At 41.3% G+C, this 22,937-nt stretch overlaps 1 protein-coding gene across 2 annotated transcripts in view; it reads left to right on the top strand.

The window, feature by feature from the left end:
• SRPX (sushi repeat containing protein X-linked) overlaps positions 1-22,397 on the top strand; it is a 100,053-nt gene extending 77,656 nt beyond the window's left edge. For both annotated transcript variants that reach the window (XM_082681560.1, XM_082681561.1), the window contains 2 exons: positions 9,754-9,875; positions 21,871-22,397. In XM_082681560.1, the coding sequence (XP_082537686.1) occupies positions 9,754-9,875; positions 21,871-22,054 (306 nt within the window). In that variant the 3' untranslated portion in view covers positions 22,055-22,397. The remainder of the gene's footprint in view (positions 1-9,753; positions 9,876-21,870) is intronic.
• The last annotated feature ends 540 nt before the right edge of the window (positions 22,398-22,937 follow it).

The following is a 22,937-nucleotide window of genomic DNA, read 5'->3' as shown; positions in this document are numbered from 1 at the left end:
TTGTGGTGCACAGGCTTAGTTGCTCCGCAGCATGTGGGATCTTCCTGGGCCAGGGCTCGAACCCGTGTCCCCTGCATTGACAGGCGGATTCTTAACCACTGTGCCACCAGGGAAGGCCCTACTTTTAGTTTTCTAAGGAACCTCCATACTTTAAGTTCTCCATAGTGGCTGTACCAATTTTACATTCCCACCAACAGTGTAGGAGGGTTCCCTTTTCTCCACACCCTCTCTAGCATTTATTGTTTGTAAACTTTTTGATAATGGCTATTCTGACTGGTGTGAGGTGATATCTCATTGTAGTTTTGATTTGCATTTCTCTAATAGTTAGTGATGTTGAGCATCTTTTCATATGCTTCTTGGCCATCTGTATGTCTTCTTTGGGGAAATGTCTATTTAGGTCTGTCTTCTGCCCGTTTTTTGATTGGGTTGTTTGTTTGATATTGAGCCGCACGAACTGTTCATAAATTTTGGAGATTAATCCCTTGCAGGTTGCATTGCTTGCAAATGTTTTCTCCAATTCTGTGGGTTGTCTTTTTGTTTATTGTTTCCTTTGCTGTGCAGAAGCTTTTGAATTTAACTAGGTTCCATTTGTTTATTTTTATTTCTATTACTGTGGGAGACAGATAGAAAAAAATATTGCTGCAATTTATGTCAAAGAGTGTTCTTCCTCTTTTCCTGTAAGATTTTTATGGTATCTGGTCTTACATTTAGGTCTTTAGTCCTTTTTAATTTTATTTTTGTGTATGGTATTAGATAATGTTCTAATTTCATTTTTTTTTACATGTACCTGTCCAGTTTTCCCAGCACCATTTATTGAACAGACTGTCTTTTCTCCATTGTATACTCTTGCCTCCTTTGTCACAGATTAATTGACCATAGATGCATGGGTTTATTTCTGGGCTTTCTATACTGTTCGATTTATCTATATGTCTGTTTTTGTGCCAGTACCATACTATTTTGATGACTGTAGCCTTGTAGTATATAGTCTGAAATTAGGGAGCCTGGTTCCTCCAGCTCCATTTTTCTTTCTCAAGATTGCTTTGGCTATTCAGGGTCTTTTGTGTCTCCACACAAATTTTAAGATTTTTTTTGGTTCTAATTCTGTGAAAAATGCCATTGGTAATTTGATAGGGATTGCACTGAATCTGTAGATTGCTTTCGTTAGTATAGTAAAATTTTTTTGAATTATTGCTTTCTTTCTTTATTTTTGGCTGCATTGGGCTTTCATTGCTGCCCGCGGGCTTTCTCTAGTTGCGGTGAGCTGAGGCTACTCTTCATTGCGGTGCACGGGCTTCTCATTGCGGTGGCTTCTCTTGTTGCGGAGCACAGGCTCTAGGCACGTGGGCTTCAGTAGTTGTGGCACACAACTCGAACCCGTTGTGGTTAGTTGCTCTGTGGCATGTGGGATCTTCCTGGACCAGGGCTCGAACCCATGTCCCCTGCACTGGCAGGTCGATTCTTAACCAGCGCGCCACCAGGGAAGCCCTAGTATAGTAATTTTGACAATATTATTTTTTCCAATCCAAGTACATGGTACATCTTTCCAACTGTTTGTGTCATCTTTAATTTCTTCCATCAGCATCTTATAGTTTCCAGAGTACAGGTCTTCTGCCTCCTTAGGTAGGTTTATTCCTAGGTATTTTATTCTTCTTGATGTAATGATAAGTGGGATTGTTGCTTTAATTTCTCTTTCTGATATTTCATTGTTAGTGTATAGAAATGCAACAGACTTCTGTGTATTAATTTTGTATCCTGCAACTTTACTGAATTCATTGATGAGCTCTAGTAGTTTTCTGGTAGAATCTTTAGGATTCTCTCTCTATATATATCATGTCATCTGCAAACAGTGACAGTCTTCTTTTCCAGTTTGGATTGTTTTTATTTTTCTTCTCTTATTGCTGTGACTAGGACTTCCAAGTCTATTTTGAATAAAAGTGGCAAGAGTGTGGGCATCCTTGTCTTGTTCCTGATCTTAGAGGAAATGCTTTCAGCTTTTCATCATTAAGTATGATGTTAGCTATAGGTTTGTCATATATGGCCTTTATTATGTTGAGGTAGGTTCCCTCTATGCCCACTTTCTGGAGAGTTTTTTTATCATAAATGGTGTTGAATTTTGTCAGAAGCTTTTCCTGCATCTATTGAGATGATCTTATGATTTTTAATTCTTCAAATTGTTGATGTGGTGTATCACACTGATTGATTTGCAGATATTGAAAAATCCTTGCATCCCTGGGATAAATCCCACTTGATCATTGTGCATGATCCTTTTAATGTATTGTTGGATTTGGTTTGCTAGTATTTTATTGAGGATTTTTGTGTCTATGTTCATCAGTGATACTGGCCTGTTATTTTGTGTGTGTGTATGTTATCTTTGTCTATTTTTGTCTAGTTTTGGTATCAGTGTGATGGTGGCCTCATAGAATGAGTTTGGGAGTGTTCCTACTTCTGCAGTTTTTTGGGAGTAGTTTCAGAAGGATAGGTGTTAACTCTTCTCTAAATGTTTGATAAATTCATCTGTGAAGCCAGCTGGTCCTATACTTTGGTTGTTGGGAGTTTTTAAATCACAGTTACAATTTCATTACTTGTGGTTGGTCTCTTCATATTTTCTGTTTCTTCCTGATTCAGTCTTGGGAGGTTGTCCGTTTCTTCCAGGTTGTCCATTTTATTGGCATATAGTTGCTTGTAGTAGTCTCTTATGATCTTTGTATTTCTGTGGGGTCCATTGTAACTTCTTTTTCATTTCTGATTGTATTGATTTGGGCCCTCTCCCTTTTTTACATGATGAGTCTGGCTAAAGGCTTATCAATTTTGTTTGTCTTTTCAAAGAACCAGTTTTTAGTTTCATTGAACTTTTCTTCATCTCTGTTTTATTTATTTCTGCTCTGATTTTTTCTTTCCTTCTGCTAACTTTGGGTTTTGTTTGTTCTTCTTTCTCTGTAGTGGCTTTAGGTGTAAGCTTAGGTTGTTTATTTGAGATGTTTCTTCTTTCCTGAGGTAAGATTGTATTGCTATAAACTTCCCTCTTAGAACTGCTTTTGCTGAGTCCTATAGGTTTTGGATCATTGTGCTTTCATGTGTCTCTAGGTGTTTTTTCATTTCCTCTTTGATTTCTTCAGTGATCCATTGGTTGTTTAGTAGCATATTGTTTAGCCTCCATGTGTTTGTTTCTTTATAGTATTTCCTCACATTGTGGTTAGAAAATATGCTTGTTGTCAATTGTTGTCAGTATGTTGTCAATTTTCTTTAAATTTACCGAGGCTTGCTTTGTGGCCCAGCATGTGATCAGTCCTGGAGATTGTTCCATGTGCACTTGAGAAGAACATGTATTCTGCTGCTTTTGTATGGAATGCTCTATAAATATCAATAAAGTCCATCTGGTCTAATATGTCATTTAAGGCCTGTGTACCTTATTGATTTTCCGTCTGGATGATCTGTCCATTGGTGAAAATGGTATGTTAAAGTCCCCCATGATTATTGTTACTGTCAATTTCTCCTTTTATGACTGTTAGTATTTGCCTTATATATGAGGTGCTCCTATGTTGGGTGCATATATATTTATAATTCTTGTATCTTTTTCTTGGATTGATCCCTTGATCATTATGTAGTGTCCTTCTTTGTCTCTTGTTACAGTCTTTATTTTAAAGTGTATTTTGTCTGATATGAGCATTGCTACTCCAGCTTTCTTTTGATTTGCATTTGCATGGAATACCTTTTTCCATCCTCTCACTTTCAGTCTGTATGTGTCCCTAGATCTGAAGGGGGTCTCTTGTAGACAGCATATATGCGGGTCTTGGTTTTGGATCCATTCAACTAGTCTGTCTTTTGGTTGGAGCATTTAATCTCTTTATGTGTAAGGTAATTATTGATATGTATGTTCCTTATTGCCATTTTCTTAATTGTTTTGGATTTGTTTTCGTGGGTCTTTTTTCTTTTCTTCTTTTGTTCTATTCTCTTGTGATCTGTAGATTTTCAGTTTGTGGTTCCCATGAAGTTTTGATACAGCAGTCTATATATAAACAAGGTTGTTTTAAGTTGCTCCTCTTAATTTCAAATGCATTTCCAGTATCCTGCATTTGTGCTCTCCTCTTCTCACAATTGCTGGTTTTGATATATTTGTGTGTATGATTTCCTACCTTTACTGTATGCTTGCCTTTACCAGTGAGCTTTTCCATTTGTAGTTTTCTTGTTTCTAATTGTGGGCTTTTCTTTTCTGCCTAGAGAAGTTCCTTTAGCATTTGTTGCAAACCTGGTCTGGTGGTGCTGAATTCTCGTAGCTTTTGCTTGTTTGTAAAGCTTTTGATTTCTCCAAATCTGAATGAGATCCATGCTGGGTAGAGTAATCTTGGTTGTAGATTCTTCCCTTTCAGCACTTTAAATATATCATGCCACTCCCTTCTGGCCTGCAGAGTTTCTGTTGAAAAATCAGCTGATAACCTTATGGGGATTCCCTTGTATGTTATTTGTTGCTCTTCCCTTGTTGCTTTTAATGTTCTTTCTTTGTCTTTACTTTTTGTCAATTTGATTACTGTGTGTCTTGGCATGTTCCTCCTTGGGTTTATCCTGCCTGGGACTCTCTTCACTTCCTGGACTTGGGTGACTGTTTCCTTTCCCACGTTAGGGAAGTTTTCAGCTATTATCTCCTTTCTTTTTTTTTTTAAGAAGATGTTGGGGGTAGGAGTTTATTAATTAATTTATTTTTGCTGTGTTGGGTCTTCGTTTCTGTGCGAGGGCTTTCTCTAGTTGTGGCAAGCGGGGGCCACTCTTCATCATGGTGCACAGGCCTCACTATCGCGGCCTCTCGTTGCGGAGCACAGGATCCAGACGCACAGGCTCAGTAGTTGTGGCTCACGGGTCTAGTTGCTCCACGGCATGTGGGATCCTCCCAGAGCAGGGCTTGAACCCATGTCCCCTGCATTAGCAGGCAGATTCTCAACCACTGCACCACCAGGGAAACCCCAGCTATTATCTCTTTAAATATTTTTCTCAGGTCCTTTCTCTCTCTCTTCTCCTTCTCGGACTTCAATAATGCTAATGTTGGAGCGTTTAATGTTGTTTGGGCTGAGGTGTCCCAGCACTGGAGCCTACAGCCTGTTGTGTGGGGCCAGCTGTTGATGAGAAAATGGCATCCTCCATGAGGGCTCACGCCAATGAGTACATCCCAGAACTACTGCTACCAGTGTCTTTGTCCTCGCAGTGAGCCACAGCCGCCCCCTCCCACCCCCGCCTCTGCAGGAGACCCTGCAATACTAGCAGGTACATCTGGCCCAGTCTCTTATGAGGTCACTGCTTTTCCCCCTGTGTCCTGGTGAGCATGAGACCTCATGTGTGCCTTCCAAGAGTGGAGTTTCTGTTTCCCCCCAGTCCTGTGGAATCCCTGTGATCAAACCCCACTGGCCTTCAAATCTAGATTCTCTGGGGGCTCCTCCTCCCATTGTCAGACCCCCCAGCTGGAAGCCTGATGTGGGACTCAGAACTTTCACTCCTGTGGGAGAACTTCTGTTGTATAATTATTTTCCTGTTTGTGGTTCACCCATCCAGTGGGTATAGGATTTCATTGTGCCCCTCCTACCATCTTGTGGCTTTGTCTTTGGATGTAGGGTATCTTTTTGGGTAGGTTCCAGTGTTTGTTTGTTTTTTTAATTTATTTTTGCTGTGTTTGGTCTTCGTTGCTGCGTGTGGGCTTTCTCTAGTTGCAGGCGGGGGTTACTCTTCCCTGCGGTGTGCAGGCTTCTCATTGCGGTGGCTTCTCGTTGTGGAGCACAGGCTTTAGTAGTTGCGGCATGTGGTTGTGGGCTCAGTAGTTGTAGCTCATGGGCTCTAGAGCACAGGCTCAGTAGTTGTGGCACACGGTCTTAGTTGCTCTGTGGCATGTGGGATCTTCCCGGACCAGGGCTTGAACCCCTGTCCCCTGCATTGGCAGGCAGATTCTTAACCACTGCGCCACCAGCGAAGTCCCTCCAGCATATTTTTTGTTGATGGTTGTTCAGTAGTTAGTTGAGATTTTGGTGTTTTTGTAAGAAGGGGTGAGCTCATGTTCCCCTACTCTGCCATCTTGTCTCCATTGACCATGTTTGTTTTGTAACTTTTAAACTAGAGCTGTAAGTGAATTACATACCACTATTACCATATTACAGAATCCAAGTTTGACTATATTTTCCATAGCAGTGAGTTTTACACTGCCTTATGTTTTTATGATGTTAATTATCATCCTTTTATATTTAGCCCTCAGTATCTGCAGGGAACTGGTTGCAAGACTTGCTGGGGACACCAGAATCTGTGGATGCTCATGTCCCATTGTCAGCCCTCTGTATCTGTGGGTTCCACATCCAAGGATCCTCCAGTTGTACACATAGTACATGGTCCACGGTTGGTTGAATTTGTGGATGCAGAACCCGTGGATATGGAGGGCTGACTGTACTTCCACTCCAAGAACTTCCTATAACGTTTCTCGTAAAGCATGTCTAGTGATGATGAATTTTCTCAGCTTTCGTTATTTAGGGAAAGTATTTATCCCTCCTTTATTTCTGAAGGGGAGCTTCACTGGGTGTAGAATTTCTTGGTTGACAGTTTTCCCCCCAATATTTTTCTTTAAGATTTTTTTTTCATGTACACCATTTTTAAAGTCTTTATTGAATTTGTTACAATATTGCTTCTGTTTTATGTTTTGGTTTTATGGCTGTGAGGTATGCAGAATCTTAGCTCCCTAACCAGGGATCGAACCCACACCCCCTGCATTGGAAGGCAAAGTCTTAACCACTGGACTGCCAGGGAAATCCCCCTCCCCCCTCTCCCGAGTATTTTGAATATGTCCTACCATTCTCTAGTCTGAAAAATTTCCATTACGAAATCCACTGATAGTCTTATGGAGGTTCCCTTGTATGTAACTTCTCTCTTTTCTCTTGCTGCTTTTAAAATTCTTTGACTTTGACTTTTGAAAATTTAATTATAATACGTCCTGGTGTAGCCCTATTTGGGTTCACCCTATTTGGGATCTTTTGGGCCTTTTGAATCTGGATGTCTAGTTCTCTCCCCAGGTTTGGGAAGTTTTCAGCCATTATTGACTTAAATACACTTTTTGTCCCTTTTCTCCTTCTGGAATTCCAAAAATTCGAATATTTTTCTTTGTGTACCATAAGTCCCTTAGGCTCCCTTCCATCTTTTTTCATTATTTTTCCTTTTTGTTCCTCTGACTGGATAATTTCAAATGGCCTGTTTCCCAGGATTTGTTTCTTCTGCATGGTTGAGTCTGCTTTTGAAGCTCTCTCTTTTTTTCTTCTTAATTTATTTCAGGCTGCATTGGGTCTTTGTTGCTGTGCGCAGACTTTCTCTAGCTGTGGCGAGTGGGGGCTACTCTTTGATGTGGTGCGTGGGCTTCTCATCGCGGTGGCTTCTTTGCTGGGGAGCACGGGCTGTAGGTGCGCGGGCTTCAGTAGTTGTGGCACATGGGCTTCAGTAGTTGTGGCTCGTGGGCTCTAGAGCACAGGCTCAGTAGTTGTGGCTCATGGGCTTAGTTGCTCCACGGCATGTGGGATCTTCCCGGACCAGGGCTCGAACCTGTGTCCCCTGCATTGGCAGGCGGATTCTCAACCACTGCACCACCAGGGAAGTCCAAAGCGCTCTATTGAATTCTTTGGTTCAGTTATTCTATTCTTCAGCTCTATGATTTTTTTCATGGTTTATATTTCTTTGTTGAACTCATTTTGTTTACTTCTCTAATTTCATTTAGTTGTCTGTTCTTGTAGCTCACAAAACCTCTTGAAGATGATTATTCTGAATTCTTTGAAACGTCATAGCTCTCCATTTCCTTAGGGTCAGTTATTGGCCCTTTATTACTTAGCTTTGGTGGTATCATACATACTTGCTTTTTCACGATCCTTGATTCTTTATACCAGTGTCTGTTCATTTGAATAAGTGATCTCTTTTTCCAGACTTTCAGGTTTACTTTGGCAGAGACAATTCTTCACCAGTCAGCTCTGTTTAGGTTTCTGGACATGTCTGCTGGTAACATCCTTGGGCAGGTGGAGCCCGTTATTAGGGTCAGTTTGGTCAAGGCATCTGTTCGAGCTCTGAGGTTAGCGGTGGGGGCGTGCCACTGGCTGAGAGCAGCTGAATAGGACTGCTATCTTGGTTCCCTGCCCAAATGCAGCTGTAGGATGGGCTTCATGACTGTGTGGATTCTGGTCAGGCTTACTAAATGCTTTGTACTGGGTACTACTATTCCCAGCAGTAGGTGGGGCTATGAACTAGCTTCCCTGCCCTGGCAAAGCAGCAGGACGGGACCCAGGGCCTGCGTGGCTCATTGTCTGGGGACTCAAATCAGGCAAGAGTGTGCACTGAATATTTTGGTTAGGTGAGGCTACCAGTTTTCCTTTGCAGACAGAGAAAGCCATGGGCTGTACTCTATTCAAGCGCCACCGTAAGCATGGCTGTTAGATGGGCGATGCAGCTTCCTGTGTGTTAGGGTTAGGTTCCTTGGTCAGGTGGTCTGAAGGTATAGTATTCAGTAATAAGTGAGGTTGTGAATCAGTTTCCCTTCCTGGGCACAGCAGGAAAAACACCTCAAATGCCACTAATGCTCTTTGTTGGCGGCCTTGAGTCAAGCCAACTCGTGCCGCAAGTTCCCTGGCTGAACAGGGCCAGTTTGTTTGCCCTGGCAGCCATCAGTTCTGCCCACCCTCCTCTCAGCTTAAGAGTTGCTGGGTTACACAGCTTCCAGGTGTTCTCACAAACCCTTCCTATCAGATGTGGGCCACACTCCACAGTGCCTAGGGCTATAACTTGGGCTCCTGCCTGGGTGGCACTGGGAGGGCCCACTTCAGGTAGCTCTCAAATTTTCCCAAACAGGCTTTCTGGTCTGGAAGGGCCAGGAGCCTCAGTCTGTAGTGGGTGGGACCATGTATCACCTCCCCTGCCTGGGTGTAACAGGGAAAATCTCTAGAGGGAGAACACAAAGATGGCATCCCTGGCCTGCATTCCCCGAGGGCCTCTCTATAGGCCTCTAGATGTACACCAAGCCTGAAACCTGCCCTTAAGGTTGATGATCCAGGACAAAAACATGAGGCCTCTTCCACAGACACTGGGGGTGTGTTTCAGTCTGCTGTCTGTGCAATGCCCCAGGGGTGGTAGCCCACCAAGAACCGTTAGAGTCGCATGGGACCCAGGAATTCCAGCCCCTCTGGTCACCAGAGCCAGGCCGTCAAGGGCTCTCCCTGGGTGGCAACCGCCAAGGCCAGGTCACCAGATGTAAAAATCCAGGGCATCAGATGAGGGTTGGAATCGCTTATCCTTATTTCTTCACCATGCTCATGTTGCGGGGGGCTTCGGGAAGGCGGGTGTGAGGGGTGAAAACAAGGGCAGATAGTGGGACACTGGAAATATTCTTTTGTCCTTGCAAAGACAAATTAGAATCCTCTGGGGGTGGTCTTGGACACTTTTTAGGAAATTTGCCTCATGCAAAGTCTCAGCCCATCTGGAGATACATACATTGCCATTTTGCTTAGGTTTTCAAAATCTCACTGCCAAGCCATTTCTGAATGATTCCTCTAGGAAGCTATTTAGGTTTTATAGCCACTAGTTGAACTCGAATTTCTCAGCTATCTTCAGGACAGTTTGGAGTGGGCAAATAAACTTCCCCAAACAGAACAGTGCTGCTCCTGTGGGTCTGTAGTTTGACATGGAATTTTCTTTAGCCGTGCTCACACCTCCCTGCTTGGGTTTTTTTTGTTTGTTTATTTTGTTTTTTTTTTTTTCCAGCAAGCACAATGTGGCCTGGATCTTCGACACATCACCGTAGTGGAGCTGGTAGGTGTGTTCCCGACCCTCATCGGCAGGATAGGAGCAAAGATTATGCCTCCAGCCCTAGCTCTGCAGCTCAGGTAGGGGGAAGTTCTGTTCTTAAGTGTTATTACCTATAAAAGTGCTTTTCTCTGATCAGGTTCCCTGATTTCTCTCTATTCAGTCTTGATTCCAGGCAACCTTCAACCTGTAAGTACTTTTATTCTGGGAGTATTATAACTATTAATTGGCATGTGGCTCCTTGTCCGAATACATGATGCAGTGGGTAATTACCAGGGTTCCTTCCCCTTCCAGGTGTTTTTGCTTTGTCTTTGTTTTTTTTCCCTTGGTGGGAGTGGGACGGGAAGGGGACAGAATGCAAAAAGGACTTAAGCAATCCTTGGTCTTCTTAAGAGGGCAGGCCTCCAATTTAGCCTTTCCAGGCTTGGCCTCTTTTCCCCCCATGCTTCCAGGGCACTGGTACATAGTCCCATTTTAACAACTTTTGGTAACACTTATAAAGCCAGAATCATGGTGTTCAGACTCTGAGTAATGGTGCATTAAAAAAGCAGAATTCAACAGCCAAAAGGTAATTTCAGAGCAACCCAAATTTTTTTTTTTTTTTTTTTTTTTTTGCGCGGTACGCAGGCCTCCTACTGTTGTGGCCTCTCCCGTTGCGGAGCACAGGCTCCGGACGCGCAGGCTCAGCGGCCATGGCTCACGGGCGCAGCCACTCCGCGGCATGTGGGATCTTCCCGGACCGGGGCATGAACCCGTGTCCCCTGCATCGGCAGGCGGACTCTCAACCACTGCACCACCAGGGAAGCCCATAGTCTTTGTTTTAAAGTCTATTTTGTCTGATATAAGAACAGTGATCCAGCTTACTTTTGGTTTCCATTTGCATAGAATATATTTTTCCATTCCTTCACTTTGTGTGTGTCTTTACATCTGACGTGAGTCCCTTGTAGGCAGCATATAGATAGGTGTTTGGTTTTTTCTTATCCATTCAGCTACTCTTTCTTTTGATTAGAGGATTTAGTCCACTTAAATTATTGATAGGTAGATACTTACAGCCATCTTGTTAATTGTTTTTTGGCTGTTTTATAGGTCCTCTGTTACATTCTTCTCTCTTCTCTTCCTGTGTGATTTGATGAATTTAGTGGTATGCTTAGATTCCTTTCTCATTATCTTTTGTGTATCTATTATAGGTTTCTGGTTTGTGGTTACCATGAAGCTTACATTTATCAACTTAAAATGGACCATTATAAATATAACAACTTAAGTTTGAAGGCATTCTAAAGCTCCACACACGTTTTGTTTTTGATGTCACATTTTATATCTTTTAATCCTGTGTATCCCTTAAGCAGTTATTGTAGTTATCTTACCACTTTTGTCTTTTAACCTTTATATTAGCTTTATAAATCCACTACTTTTACTAATATAGCTACCTTTAAAATTAAAAATCTTTTTATTTTAACCATTTTTAAATTGAAGTAGTTAATTGACAATTTTGTTAGTTTGAGGTGTACAACAAAGTCATACAGTTATACACATATGTATTCTTTTTCAGATTCTTTTCCATTATAGGTTATTATGAGATATTGAATATGGTACCCTGTGCTGTACAGTAGGTCCTTGTTGTTTCTATCTGTTTTATATATAGTAGTGTGTATGTGTTGATCCAAAACTCCTAATTTTCCCCCCTCCTTTCCACCCCCTACTATCCCCTTTGGTAACCATAAGTTTGTTTTCTATGTCTGTGAGTCTATTTCTGTTTTGTAAAAATAAGTTCATTTATATCATTTTTTAAGATTCTACATATAAGTGATGTCATATATTTGTCCACCTTTGTCTTTCTTCACTTAATATGATAATTTCTAAGTCCATCCATGTTGCTGCAAATGGCATTATTTCATTCTTTTTTATGGCTGAGTAATATTCCATTGTATACGTGTACCACATCTTCTTTATCCATTTATCTGTCAATGGACACTTAGGTTGCTTCCATGTCTTGGCTATTGTAAATAGTGCTGCTTTGTACACTGGGATGCATGCATGTTTTTTTTTTGTTTGTTTTATTGGAATATAGTTGATTTACAATGTCATGTTAGTTTCAGGTGTACAGTAAACTGATTCACTTATACATATCCATATATTCATTCTTTTTAAGATTCTTTTCTCATAGAGGTTATCTCAGAATATTGAGTAGAGTTCCCTGTGTTATACAGTAGGTCCTTGTTGATTATATATCTTATATATAGGAGTGTGTATATATTGATCCCAAGCTCCTGATTTATCCCTCCCCCCACACTTCGCCTTTGGTAACAATAAGTTTGTTTTCAATATCTGTAAGTCTGTTTCACTTGTAAATAAGTTCATTTGTATCATTTTTTAAAAAATTAAGATTCCACATGAGTGATATCATATGATATTAGTCTTTCTCTGTCTTACTTCACTTAGTATAATAATCTGTAGGTCCATCCATGTTGCTGCAAATGGCACTATTTCATTCTTTTTTATGGCTGAGTAATATTCCATTGTATATATGTACCACATCTTCTTTATCCATTCCTCTGTTCATGGACACTTAGGTTGCTTCCATGTCTTGGCTATTGTAAATAGTGCTGCAGTGAACATTGGGGCGCATGTATCTTTTTGAATTATGGTTTCCTCTGGGTATATGCCCAGGAGTGGGATTGCTGGGTCATATGGTAGTTCTGTTTTTAGCTTTTTAAGGAACTTCCATACTGTTCTCCATAGTGGCTGTACCAGTTTACATTCCCACCAACAGTGCAAGAGGGTTCCCTTTTCTCTACACCCTCTCCAGCATTTATTGTTCGTAGATTTTTGATGATGGCCTTTTTGACTGATGTGAGGTGATATCTCAATGTAGTTTTGATTTGCACTTCTCTGATAATTAGTGATGGTGATTATCTTTTCAGGTACTTTTTGGCCATTTATATGTTTCTTTGGAGAAATGTCTATTTAGATCTTCTGCCCATTTTTTGATTGAGCTGTTTGGGTTTTTTTGATATAGAGCTTCATGAGATATTTGTATATTTTGGAAGTTAAGCCCTTGTTGGTCACTTCTTTTGCAAATATTTTCTCCCATTTTGTGGGTTGTCTTTTCATTTTGTTTATGGTTTCCTTTGCTGTGCAGAAACTTTTAAGTTTAATTAGGTCCCATTCGTTTGTTTTTGTTTTTATTCTCATTACTCTAGGAGGTGGATCATAAAAGATATTGCTGTGATTTATGTCAAAGAGTGAATGTTCTACCTATATGTTAGTCTAAGAGTTTTAAAGTGTCTGGCCTTACATTTAGGTCTTTGATCCATTTTGAGTTTATTTCTGTGTATGGTGTTACAGAATGTTCTAATTTCATTCTCTTGCATGTGGCTGACCAGTTTTCCCACCACCACTGTTGAAGAGACTGTATTTTCTCCATGGTATATTCTTGCCTCCTTTGTCATATATTAACTGACCATAGGTGCATGGGTTTATCTCTGGGCTCTCTATCCTGTTCCATTGATCTATATTTCTGTTTTTGCGCCAGTACCATACTGTTTTGATGACCACAGCTTTATATTGTAGTCTGAAGTCAGGGAGCCTGACTCCTCCAGCTCCGTTTTTCTTTCTCAAGATTGCTTTGGCTATTTGGAGTCTTTTGTGTCTCCATACAAATTTTAAGATTTTTTTTGGTTCTAATTCTGTGAAAAATGCCACTGGTAATTTGATAGGGATTGCATTGAATCTGTAGATTGCCTTGGGTAGTATAGTCATTTTGACAATATCGATTCTTCTAATCCAAGAACATGGTATATCCTTCCATCCATTTGTGTCATCTCCAGTTTCTTTCATCAGCGTCTTAAGTTTTCGGAGTACAGGTCTATTTATTCCTAGGTATTTTATTCTTCTTGATGTGATGGTAAATGGGATTGTTTCCTTAATTTCTCTTTCTGATCTTTCACTGTTACTGTATAGGGATGTAAGAGATTTCTGTGTATTCAGTATCCTGCAACTTTACTGAATTCATTGATGAGCTCTAGTAGTTTTCTGGTAGAATCTTTAGGATTCTCTCTCTATATATATCATGTCATCTGCAAACAGTGACAGTTTTACTTCTTCTTTACCAGTTTGGACTCCTTGTATTTCTTCTCTGATTGCTGTGGCTAGGACCTCCAAAACTGTTGAATAAAAGTGGCGACATTGCACATCCTTGTCTTGTTCCTGATCTTAGAGGAAATGTTTTCAGCTTTTCACTGTTGAGAATGATGTTAACTGTAGGTTTGTCATATATGGCCTTTTATAATGTTGAAGTGTGTTTCCTCTGTGCCCCCTTTCTGGAGAGATTTTATCATAAGTGGGTGTTGAATTTTGCCAAAAGCTTTTTCTGCATCTATTGAGATGATCATATGGTTTTTATTTTTGAGTTTGTCAGTGTGGTGTATCACACTGATTTGCAGATGTGAAAGAATCCTTGCATCCCTGAGATAAACCCCACTTGATCATGGTGTATGATCATTTTAATGTATTGTTGGATTCAGTTTGCTAGTATTTTGTTGATGATTTTTCCGTCCATGTTCATCAGTGATACTGGCTTGTAACTTTCTTTTTTTGTGGTATCTTTGTCTAGTTTTACTATCAGGGTGATGGTGGCCTCATAGAATGGGCTTGGGAGTGTTCCTTCCTCTGCAATCTTTGGAATAGTTTCAGAAGAATAGGTAACAGAATTCGCCTGTGAAGCCATCTGGTCCTGGACTTTTGTTTGGAAGTTTTTAAATCACTGTTTCGATTTCAGTACTGGTGATTGCTCTATTCATATTTTCTATTTCTTCTTGGTTCAGTCTTGGAAGGTTGTACCTTTCTAAGAAATTGTCCATTTCTTCTAGGTTGTCCATTTTATTGGCATATAGTTGCTTGTAGTAGTCTCCTATGATCCTTTGTATTTCTGTGGTGTCCATTGTAACTTCTCCATTTTCATTTCTAATTTTATTGATTCCAGTCCTCTCGCTTTTGTCCTTCATGAGTTTTGCTAAAGGTTTATCAATTTTGTTTGTTTTCAGAGTCAGCTTTTTAGTTTTATCTTTTCTATTGTTTTCTTCATCTCTATTTCATTGATTTCTGCTGGTCTTTCTTTCCTTCTACTAATTTTGCGTTTTGTTTGTTCTTCTTCTTCTAGTTGCTTTAGTCTCTTAGACTGTCCTCATTTCTTTTCATTTTTTATTCTGTTCCACGACAGTGATTTCCACCATTCTGTCTTCCATCTCACTTATTCGTTCTTCTGCCTCAATTATTCTGCTGTTGATTCTTCCAGTATATTTTTCATTCCAGTTATTGTATTGTTCATCTGTTTGTTCTTTAAATCTTCTAGCTCTTTGTTAAACATCTCTTGTATCTTCTTGATCTGTGCCTCCATTCTTTTTCCGAGATCTTGGATCATCTTTACTATCATTTTCTTTTTCAGGTAGGTTGCCAATCTACAGTTATTTACTTGTTCTTGTGGGTTTTTATCTTGTTCCTTCATCGGGAACATTTCTCTGCCATCTCATTTTTTATAACTTTCTGTGTTTGTGGTCTCCTTTCCACCGGCTGCAGGATCGTAGCTCCGTTTTGCTTCTGGTGCCTGCTCCCTTTGCTTCTGGTGGGTGAGTTTGGTCCTGGGGCTTATACAGGCTTCCTGCTGTGAGGAACTGATGCCTGCACACTAGGGGGGGCGGGGAGCCGGGTCTTGTCCCTCTGGGGGGCAGAGCCATGTCAAGGGGTGTGTTTATTGGTGGCTGTTGGCTGAGGACTTTAGGCAGCCTCTCTGCTGATGGATAGCACTGTATTCCCCCTCTGCTGGTTTGTTTGGCCTGAGGCGTCCCAGCACTGGAGCCTGAAGGCTGTTGAAAGGGGCCAGGTCCTTATGCCAAAATTGCGACCTCTAGGAGAGCTCATTCTGAGAGTATTCTCTGGAGCCTCTGCCACCAGTATCCTTGGTCCCCCCCCCGCCCCCACAGTGAGCCACAGCCGATTCCTGCCTCCCCAGGAGACCCTCCAAGACTTGTAGGTAGGTACAGCCCAGGCTTATATGGAGTTCCTGCTTTCTGCTGGGTCGCAGTGTACGTGAAACATTGTGTGTGCCCTCCAAGGGTGGAGTCTGTTTTCCCCAGTCCTGTGGAGCTACTGCACTCAAGCCCCACTGGCCTTCAAAGCCAAATGCACTGGGGCTTCTTCCTCCTGATGTCAGACCCTCAAGCTGGGGAGCCTGATGTAGGGCTTGGGACACACGTTTTTTTGGAGAAACTCTGCAATATAATTATTTTCCAGTTTGTGGGTCACCCACCTGGCGGGTATGGGATTTGATTGTTGCAAAACCACCCCTGTTACTGTTCAGTTGTCATTTCTTCATTGTCTTTGAATGTAAAATATCTTTTTTGGTAGGTTCCATTGTTTTTTTGTTGATGGTTGTTCAGCAGTTGTGATTTTGGTGTTTTCATGAGATGAGGTGAGCTTAAAGTTTTCTCCAGAGTTATGCCTAGGAGTGGGATTGTAAGATCATATGGTAACTCTATTTTTAGCTTTTTACGGAACCTCTGTACTGTTTTACATAGTGGCTGCACCAACTTACATTCCCACCAACAGTGTAGCAGGGTTCCTTTTTCTCCATACCCTCTCTCCAGCATTTATTATTTGTAGACTTTTTTTTGAGAAAATAATATTCATATTTATTTTACTTAGTATAACTGGAGAATACCGGCCATTATCATTTGCATTTCTTCATACTGTTCATCTTCAATACATCTGATATTTTAAGAACTTTGCTAAGTCATGGCCTAAGAGTTTTATAGATTATAAGGTACAATTGACATACAATGAACTGTACATACTTAAAGCATAGTGTGATAAGATTTGACATATGTAAACACCCATAAAACCATCGCCACAATTAGAGAATGAATGTGTCTACACTTTCCCCCAAATCTGTAGACTTTTAATATAAATTTATTTATTTATGTATTTATTTTTGGCTGTGTTGGGTCTTCGTTTCTGTGCGAGGGCTTTCTCTAGTTGCGGCGAGCGGGGGCCACTCTTCATCGCGGTGCGCGGGCCTCTCACTATTGCGGCCTCTCTTGTTGCGGAGCACAGGCTCCAGACGTGCAGGCTCAGTAGTTATGGCTCACGGGCCCAGTTGCTCCGTGGCATGTGGGATCTTCCCAGACCAGAGCTCGAACCTGTGTCCCCTGCATTGGCAGGCAGATTCTCAACCACTGCGCCACCAGGGAAGCCCTGTAGACTTTTTGATGATGGCTATTCTGACTGGTGTGAGAACTCCTTTGTAGATTTGATTTGCATTTCTCTAATAATTAGCGATCCTGATCATCTTTTCATGTGTCTGTTGGCCATCTGTATGTCATCTTTGGAGAACTGTCTATTTAGGTATCCTGCCCATTGGGTAGGGATATTGGGTTGTCTTTTTTGATAATGTGTTGTATGAGGTGTTTGTATATTTTGGATATTAATCTTTCGTCACATTGTTTGTAAATATTTTCTCCCAGTCCATAAGTTGTCTTTTCATTTTGTTTGCAGTTTTCATTGCTGTGCAAAAGGTTTTAAGTTTAATTAGGTCCTATTTGGTTATGTTTATTTCCATTATTCTAGGAGACAAATCCAAAAACGTATTGCTGTGATTTATGTCACAGTGTTTTCCCTAGGAGTATTCTCCCTAGTGTTCTCCTCTAGGAGGTTTATAGGATTTGTTCTTACCTTTCAGTCTTTAATCCATTTTATTTTTGTAGATGGTGTTAGAAAATGTTCTAATTTTCCTGTCTTACGTGTAGCAGTACAGTTTTCCCAGCACCATTTATTAAAGAGCCTGTCTTTGCTTCATTGTATATTCTTGCCTCCTTTATCATAGTATACCTACCTTTTAACAGTGAGATTTATACTGTGATATTTTTTCTTATTACTAATGAGTGCCCTTTTCAGCTTAAAGAAGTCCCTTTAACATTTCTTATAAGGCTGGTTTATTGGTGGCCTTCCCCTTAGCTTTTGCTTCTCTAGAAAACTCTTCATCTCTCCAATTCTGAATGATTTTGTTGGGTAGTATAATATATTCTTGGTTATAAGCTTTTATCTTTCAGGAGAATAAACGGTTTCACTCCCTCTGGCCTGCTACATTACTGCTGAAAAATCTGATATTTTTATGGGATTCTCTTGTGTGTAACATGCTGTTTTTTCTCATTAGATTCTCTCCATGACTTTAAGCTTTTTATATTTTAATTATAATGGGTCTTGGTATGGGTTTATTTAGGTTCCTCTTTTTTGGAACTCTCTTGGCTTCCTGGATCTGTGTTTTTCTCCCCAGGTTAGGGAAGGTTTCAGCTGTTCCTTATTAAAATAAGTTTTCTGCTGCTTTGTCTGTTCTCCTGCTAGGATCCCTATACTGTTAGTGTGCTTGATAGTGTCCCATAAATCTCTTAAGTTATCTTAATGAAAAAACAAATTCTTTTTTCGTTTAGTTCTCTGGGTGAGTTCCACTGCCTTGTCTTTGAGTTTGCCAGTACTTTCCACTGCTTCACCTGCCCTTGAACCCCTCTAGTGTATTTTTCACTATAGTTACTGTGTTCTTCAGCTCTGTGACTTCTCTTTGGTACTTTTTTATATTTTCTCTCTCTTTGAAGTTCACCATGTTCACTCATTCTTCTGAGTTTGGTGAGCATCTTTATAACCATTACTTTTAACTCTTTATCAGGTAAATTACCTATCTTTGTTTCGTTAAGTTTTTTTCCTGAGGTTTTTCTGTTCTTTCATCTCCTTTTCCATTACAGGTCACTACAAGATATTCAATATAGTTCCTTGTGCTATACAGTAGGTCCCTTTTTATCTATTTTACTTCAGATGCATTTATTTTGCTGAGAGTGAACTGGTAATAGAAAGACATCTCATAGCATTAGGAATTGTAATTAGCTATTCCTTGACTGTCATATCCTGGAACTTGAGGTTGGCTTAGCATGGTTGCATTGTTTGGAAAGATTTGGTGGACTTATAGACCCAGGGCCAGTTTCATGGGTGTGTGACCTGTGCAAGCACACAGGTCCCACACTGAAAAGGGTCTTGTGTTTGGTTTAGTGGTGTGCTGTCACCATCTTGACCTTCTTAATTTTTTGGGGGGGGGGGGGCTTGAATTTTGGCCTGAGTTTTTATTTAGCCTAAGTTTTGACAATCGCCTTATCTTTTTACATTTTAATTTAGTTGATTTACAATGTTATGTTTCAGGTGTACAGCAAAGTGATTCAGTTATATATATATGTGTGTATGTGTGTGTGTGTGTGTGTATATATATATATATATATATATATACACATTCTTTTTTAGATTCTTCTCTCATAGAGGTTATCAGAGAATATTGAGTAGAGTTCCCTGTGCTATACAGTAGGTCCTTGTTGGTTATCTTACCTGTTTATCTATTTTATATATAGAAGAACATATTCATCTGTTTCTTCATTTTACTTGGCTCTCTGTTGGTTTCTATGCATTAGAATATGCAACAGCCGCTTCTGGTCTTGAAGGAGTGGCCTCAGGTAGGAGATGAAACTTATTATCCAACCCTGCCCTAACTCTTGTCTCTCAGATCTTTGTGATTGTCTAGATAGCTTATTTTATTTGTAATAGCTCCCAGAGTTTCAGGGTGTGCCAAGACCTGTTAGTGCTCCAATGGAGAGGATCAGTCAGCACCTAGATTCAGGCTGATTGGAAGGCAGACCCTCAGGCAGCAGCTTAGCAAGTAGATGCAGTCCTGAGGGTCTGCAAGCATAAGGCCTGTTGGCCACTGGAGCCAGGCAAGAGAGAGAGAGATGTAAGGTGCTGCTGGATTTAGCAAGGCAGGAGGAATGCAAGAAGATGTCTCTGCTAGATGGAACGTAAAGGTGGCAACCTGCTGGAAAAGAAGAGATTAGAGATGGTTTCTGCTGGCTTTTAGCAAGGTGGAGGGAGAGTTTGAAAACTGCTTCCACTGGCACATCCCTGCCCCACTCTGATGCTTTAAGGTTATTGAATGAGCCTATTCACATAAAGTGTGGGTACTTTTCAAACGGATGCTTCTGCACTGTGTCTTGGGGTGTTTCTGAGTTTGCGACAGCCCAGCAGATCTTGTGGGTGTGAGCCCTGTTGGTTTTCAAAGAGATATCTTGGGGTTTGTCTCTCAGGCGTGGGTCTTAAAAGCTGGAGTGCCTGATGTGGGATTGGAACCCTTTGCTCCTCAGGGAGAAACTCCAGGTTTCCAGTTCCCTCCACATGGGTGGGGGCAGTGACTGGGGCTGGATGTATTGCTAGGTTTTTGGACAAGATTGTGTCTCAGCCTCTTCTACCCACTTTGGTGTGATTTCCTTCTCGCTTGCCTGATATGCAAGAGTCCTAGTTTTTCGCTTTCTGGCAGAGAATATTGTTCCATATGTAGTTGTAGATTTGGTGTGTCCGTGGGAGGAGGAGGAGGAGGGTTGTATTTTTTTTTGTCTAGTTCTCTAGAAGATTCTCCAGGAGTTCATTTCAGTCTGACATTTGTGTAACTCTGAACTGTGGCTGGTACCACCCCTCATCCATCGGGTGTCTATCCATCCCCTGAATTTCTGTGGTCTCTTAGCCATGGCGGATGCATTTCTGTACCTGTTGGTAGCCTGCTGCCCTGACCACTCATCTCCTCTCGTGGCAGTTTTCCCTCATAATATTCTGTTAGTCAGGGCACAAAGCTCACAGGAGGAATGCGTGTGGTAGATGGTAGCACCATGGGGGGGGGGTTCTAGCCTGACTTAAGTACTGGACCACCCCATGCTCCAGGTCCTTTCCCACAGGTTCCAGCCACCACAAAGTTGCGTAGCCTTTTTTTCCCTACAGACTTTCCTATTTCTCTGTTTTCCTGGGTCACCCCTGCCCTAGGACTTCCCCCTTCTCCCCCTGCCTCCAAACTCTAAATATTCCTCTTCTTAACAAACATTCTCACCTCACTTTCATGCTTTACGTTTACATGTTCAAAAACTCATTAATGCACTTCTTGAGGTCCCCTCTTCTTACCACAAGAAACCAGTGCAGACACTGTAACGCTTTTATCTCTACTCACTAGAAGTGGATTAGCAATTTAGTTTCCCATGGGGATAAGATAGAAAGTATTCCCATCTTCCTTGAAAGTCCCTCATAAAAGGCATAAGAAAGTGTCTTCTCCAGATTTTGTTGTTCAGTTTAGCTGAGTGTGCTCTTTTTTCCCTTGGTCTCAGCTTATCTGTTTGCTTTCTCTGGCTTTTTTCATCTAAACATGGTACTGAAGTACATTCTTTTTTACAGTTTCAATTCTAATGGGGGTAGAATAGAAAAAAACAGGCCCTTGAAATCACTTCAAATGCTTTTTGAAATTGAGGTATAAAAAAAATTCTAATTAACCAAGTCCTTCAGCCCAGGGTGAAGAGCCAGTTCGATTCCCTCTATGCAGTTGTGAGCTCGATGGGCCAGAGCTACAATGTTTGGAACGTCATCTCAATCAGCTTCACCTGGGCCAGGGTTTCTCAACCTTGGCACTATGGACATTTGGGGCCTGATCATTCTTTGCTGGGGAGAGGGCTGGTCTGTGCATTGTAGGATGTTAGGCAGCAGCCCTGGCCTCCAACCACTAGAGGACAGTAGCACGCCCCCTGCCATTGTGAACACCAAAACTTGTGTTGATAACCAGTGATAACCAATGACTCTAGTGGGTATGTGGTTGTGCAAACCTAGTCTGCAAATGGGGGTTGACTCCAGTTTAATACAGAAAAATTTTGTTAGCATTGTCATACATGCCTTGGAGCACCTATTGGTACATAGCACCACTGCAGGTCTAAAGTCTTCCTGGCCACTAGACTCTAAAGCCATGCTACTCAACCTGTCACGTGCACACCAGTCTTCAGTGGCTCTTACTCATCATATAGATTCTAATCCAGTAGGTTTGAGTAGCAAGGGTCTAAAGGGTAATTCAGTCCTTTGTGGTATTAAGCCTTTCTCTGCACACAGTGTCATTCTAGGACTCTAGTGGGTCCACCAGAAGCCTCGGGGAGCCAGTTTTGACCTAGGCTTCTCTTTTCTTTGCCCTAGGCTGTTGCTGAGAATCCCACTCTACTCCTTCAGTATGGTGCTAGTGGATAAGCACGGCATGGACAGGGAGCGCTATGTCTCCCTGGTGACGCCTGTGGCCCTCTTCACCTTGATCGACACTTTCCCCTTGAGAAAAGAGGAGATGGTCCTGCAAGCTGAAATGGGCCAGACCTGCAACACCTGATGTGACGGGTCCTCTCTCGGCAGTTCCCCTTCTCTTTCTATATCCGTGCTATGCACACAGGAAGGCCTGGAAAATATCCTTGATGTACAGATTTTTATTTGTAATTTTTAAAGTCTATTTTATTATAAACTTTCTTTGCACTTAAAATATTAACACTGCTTTTTGTACTTTGAAGAAGTATTCCAAAAAATATGAATGATACTCTCTTAACTCCATCATGGCTGGTTAATTTGGCAGAGAAAATAGAACCTACAACCATACACATGCTTTCAATGCCTTTTCTACAGTGTGACACATCTCTATCTTTTTTATATAAAACTTATTAATAAAATATTTGGGAGCAAATTTACTAAAACTCATTTTCTTTTTCAAGCACTAGCCATACTTGCTCACTGTGGTCACAGGTTTTAGGACTGTGATTCTTGGCGTTTGTTTTAGGAATGGAAAAATGAGTCTTGTCAGGAGGAGCGCAGTTGAGCTGGGAGAGCTGAACATGGAAGGGTCAGAGAAGCCAGTTAAAGCAACAAGCCGAAAATGAAAGAGGTAAGAATTTAATCACTTACTGTGATGGCATAACCAAGAAGCTAAAACTGGAAGTTCCGTTGTATATTTCTCCATCTTCTGTTTTCTCCAGTGGACCAGTGCACCAGTTGAAGGTCACGTGGCTCACCAAAGACATGGGGTTGTTACACTGTTGAGGGAGACCCAGCTGTGGCAGTTTGATGCACCCTGGGGTCATGGAAGGGCGAGGGTCTAGGAGTGGAAAAGTACTGGATACTGAATCAGTGGGGAAAAGTGTCTTCAGATTCCCCTCTTCCTCCTATAAGGTCCCAGCACAGGAGCGTGAAGACCTCTGCCCAAGGCCTCAGAGACCTAAGAATAA

This window comes from Grampus griseus, assembly GCF_964374135.1.
Source record: "Grampus griseus genome assembly, chromosome: X".
NCBI lineage: Eukaryota > Metazoa > Chordata > Mammalia > Artiodactyla > Delphinidae > Grampus > Grampus griseus.
This window is presented reverse-complemented; position numbering and strand designations above follow the sequence as displayed.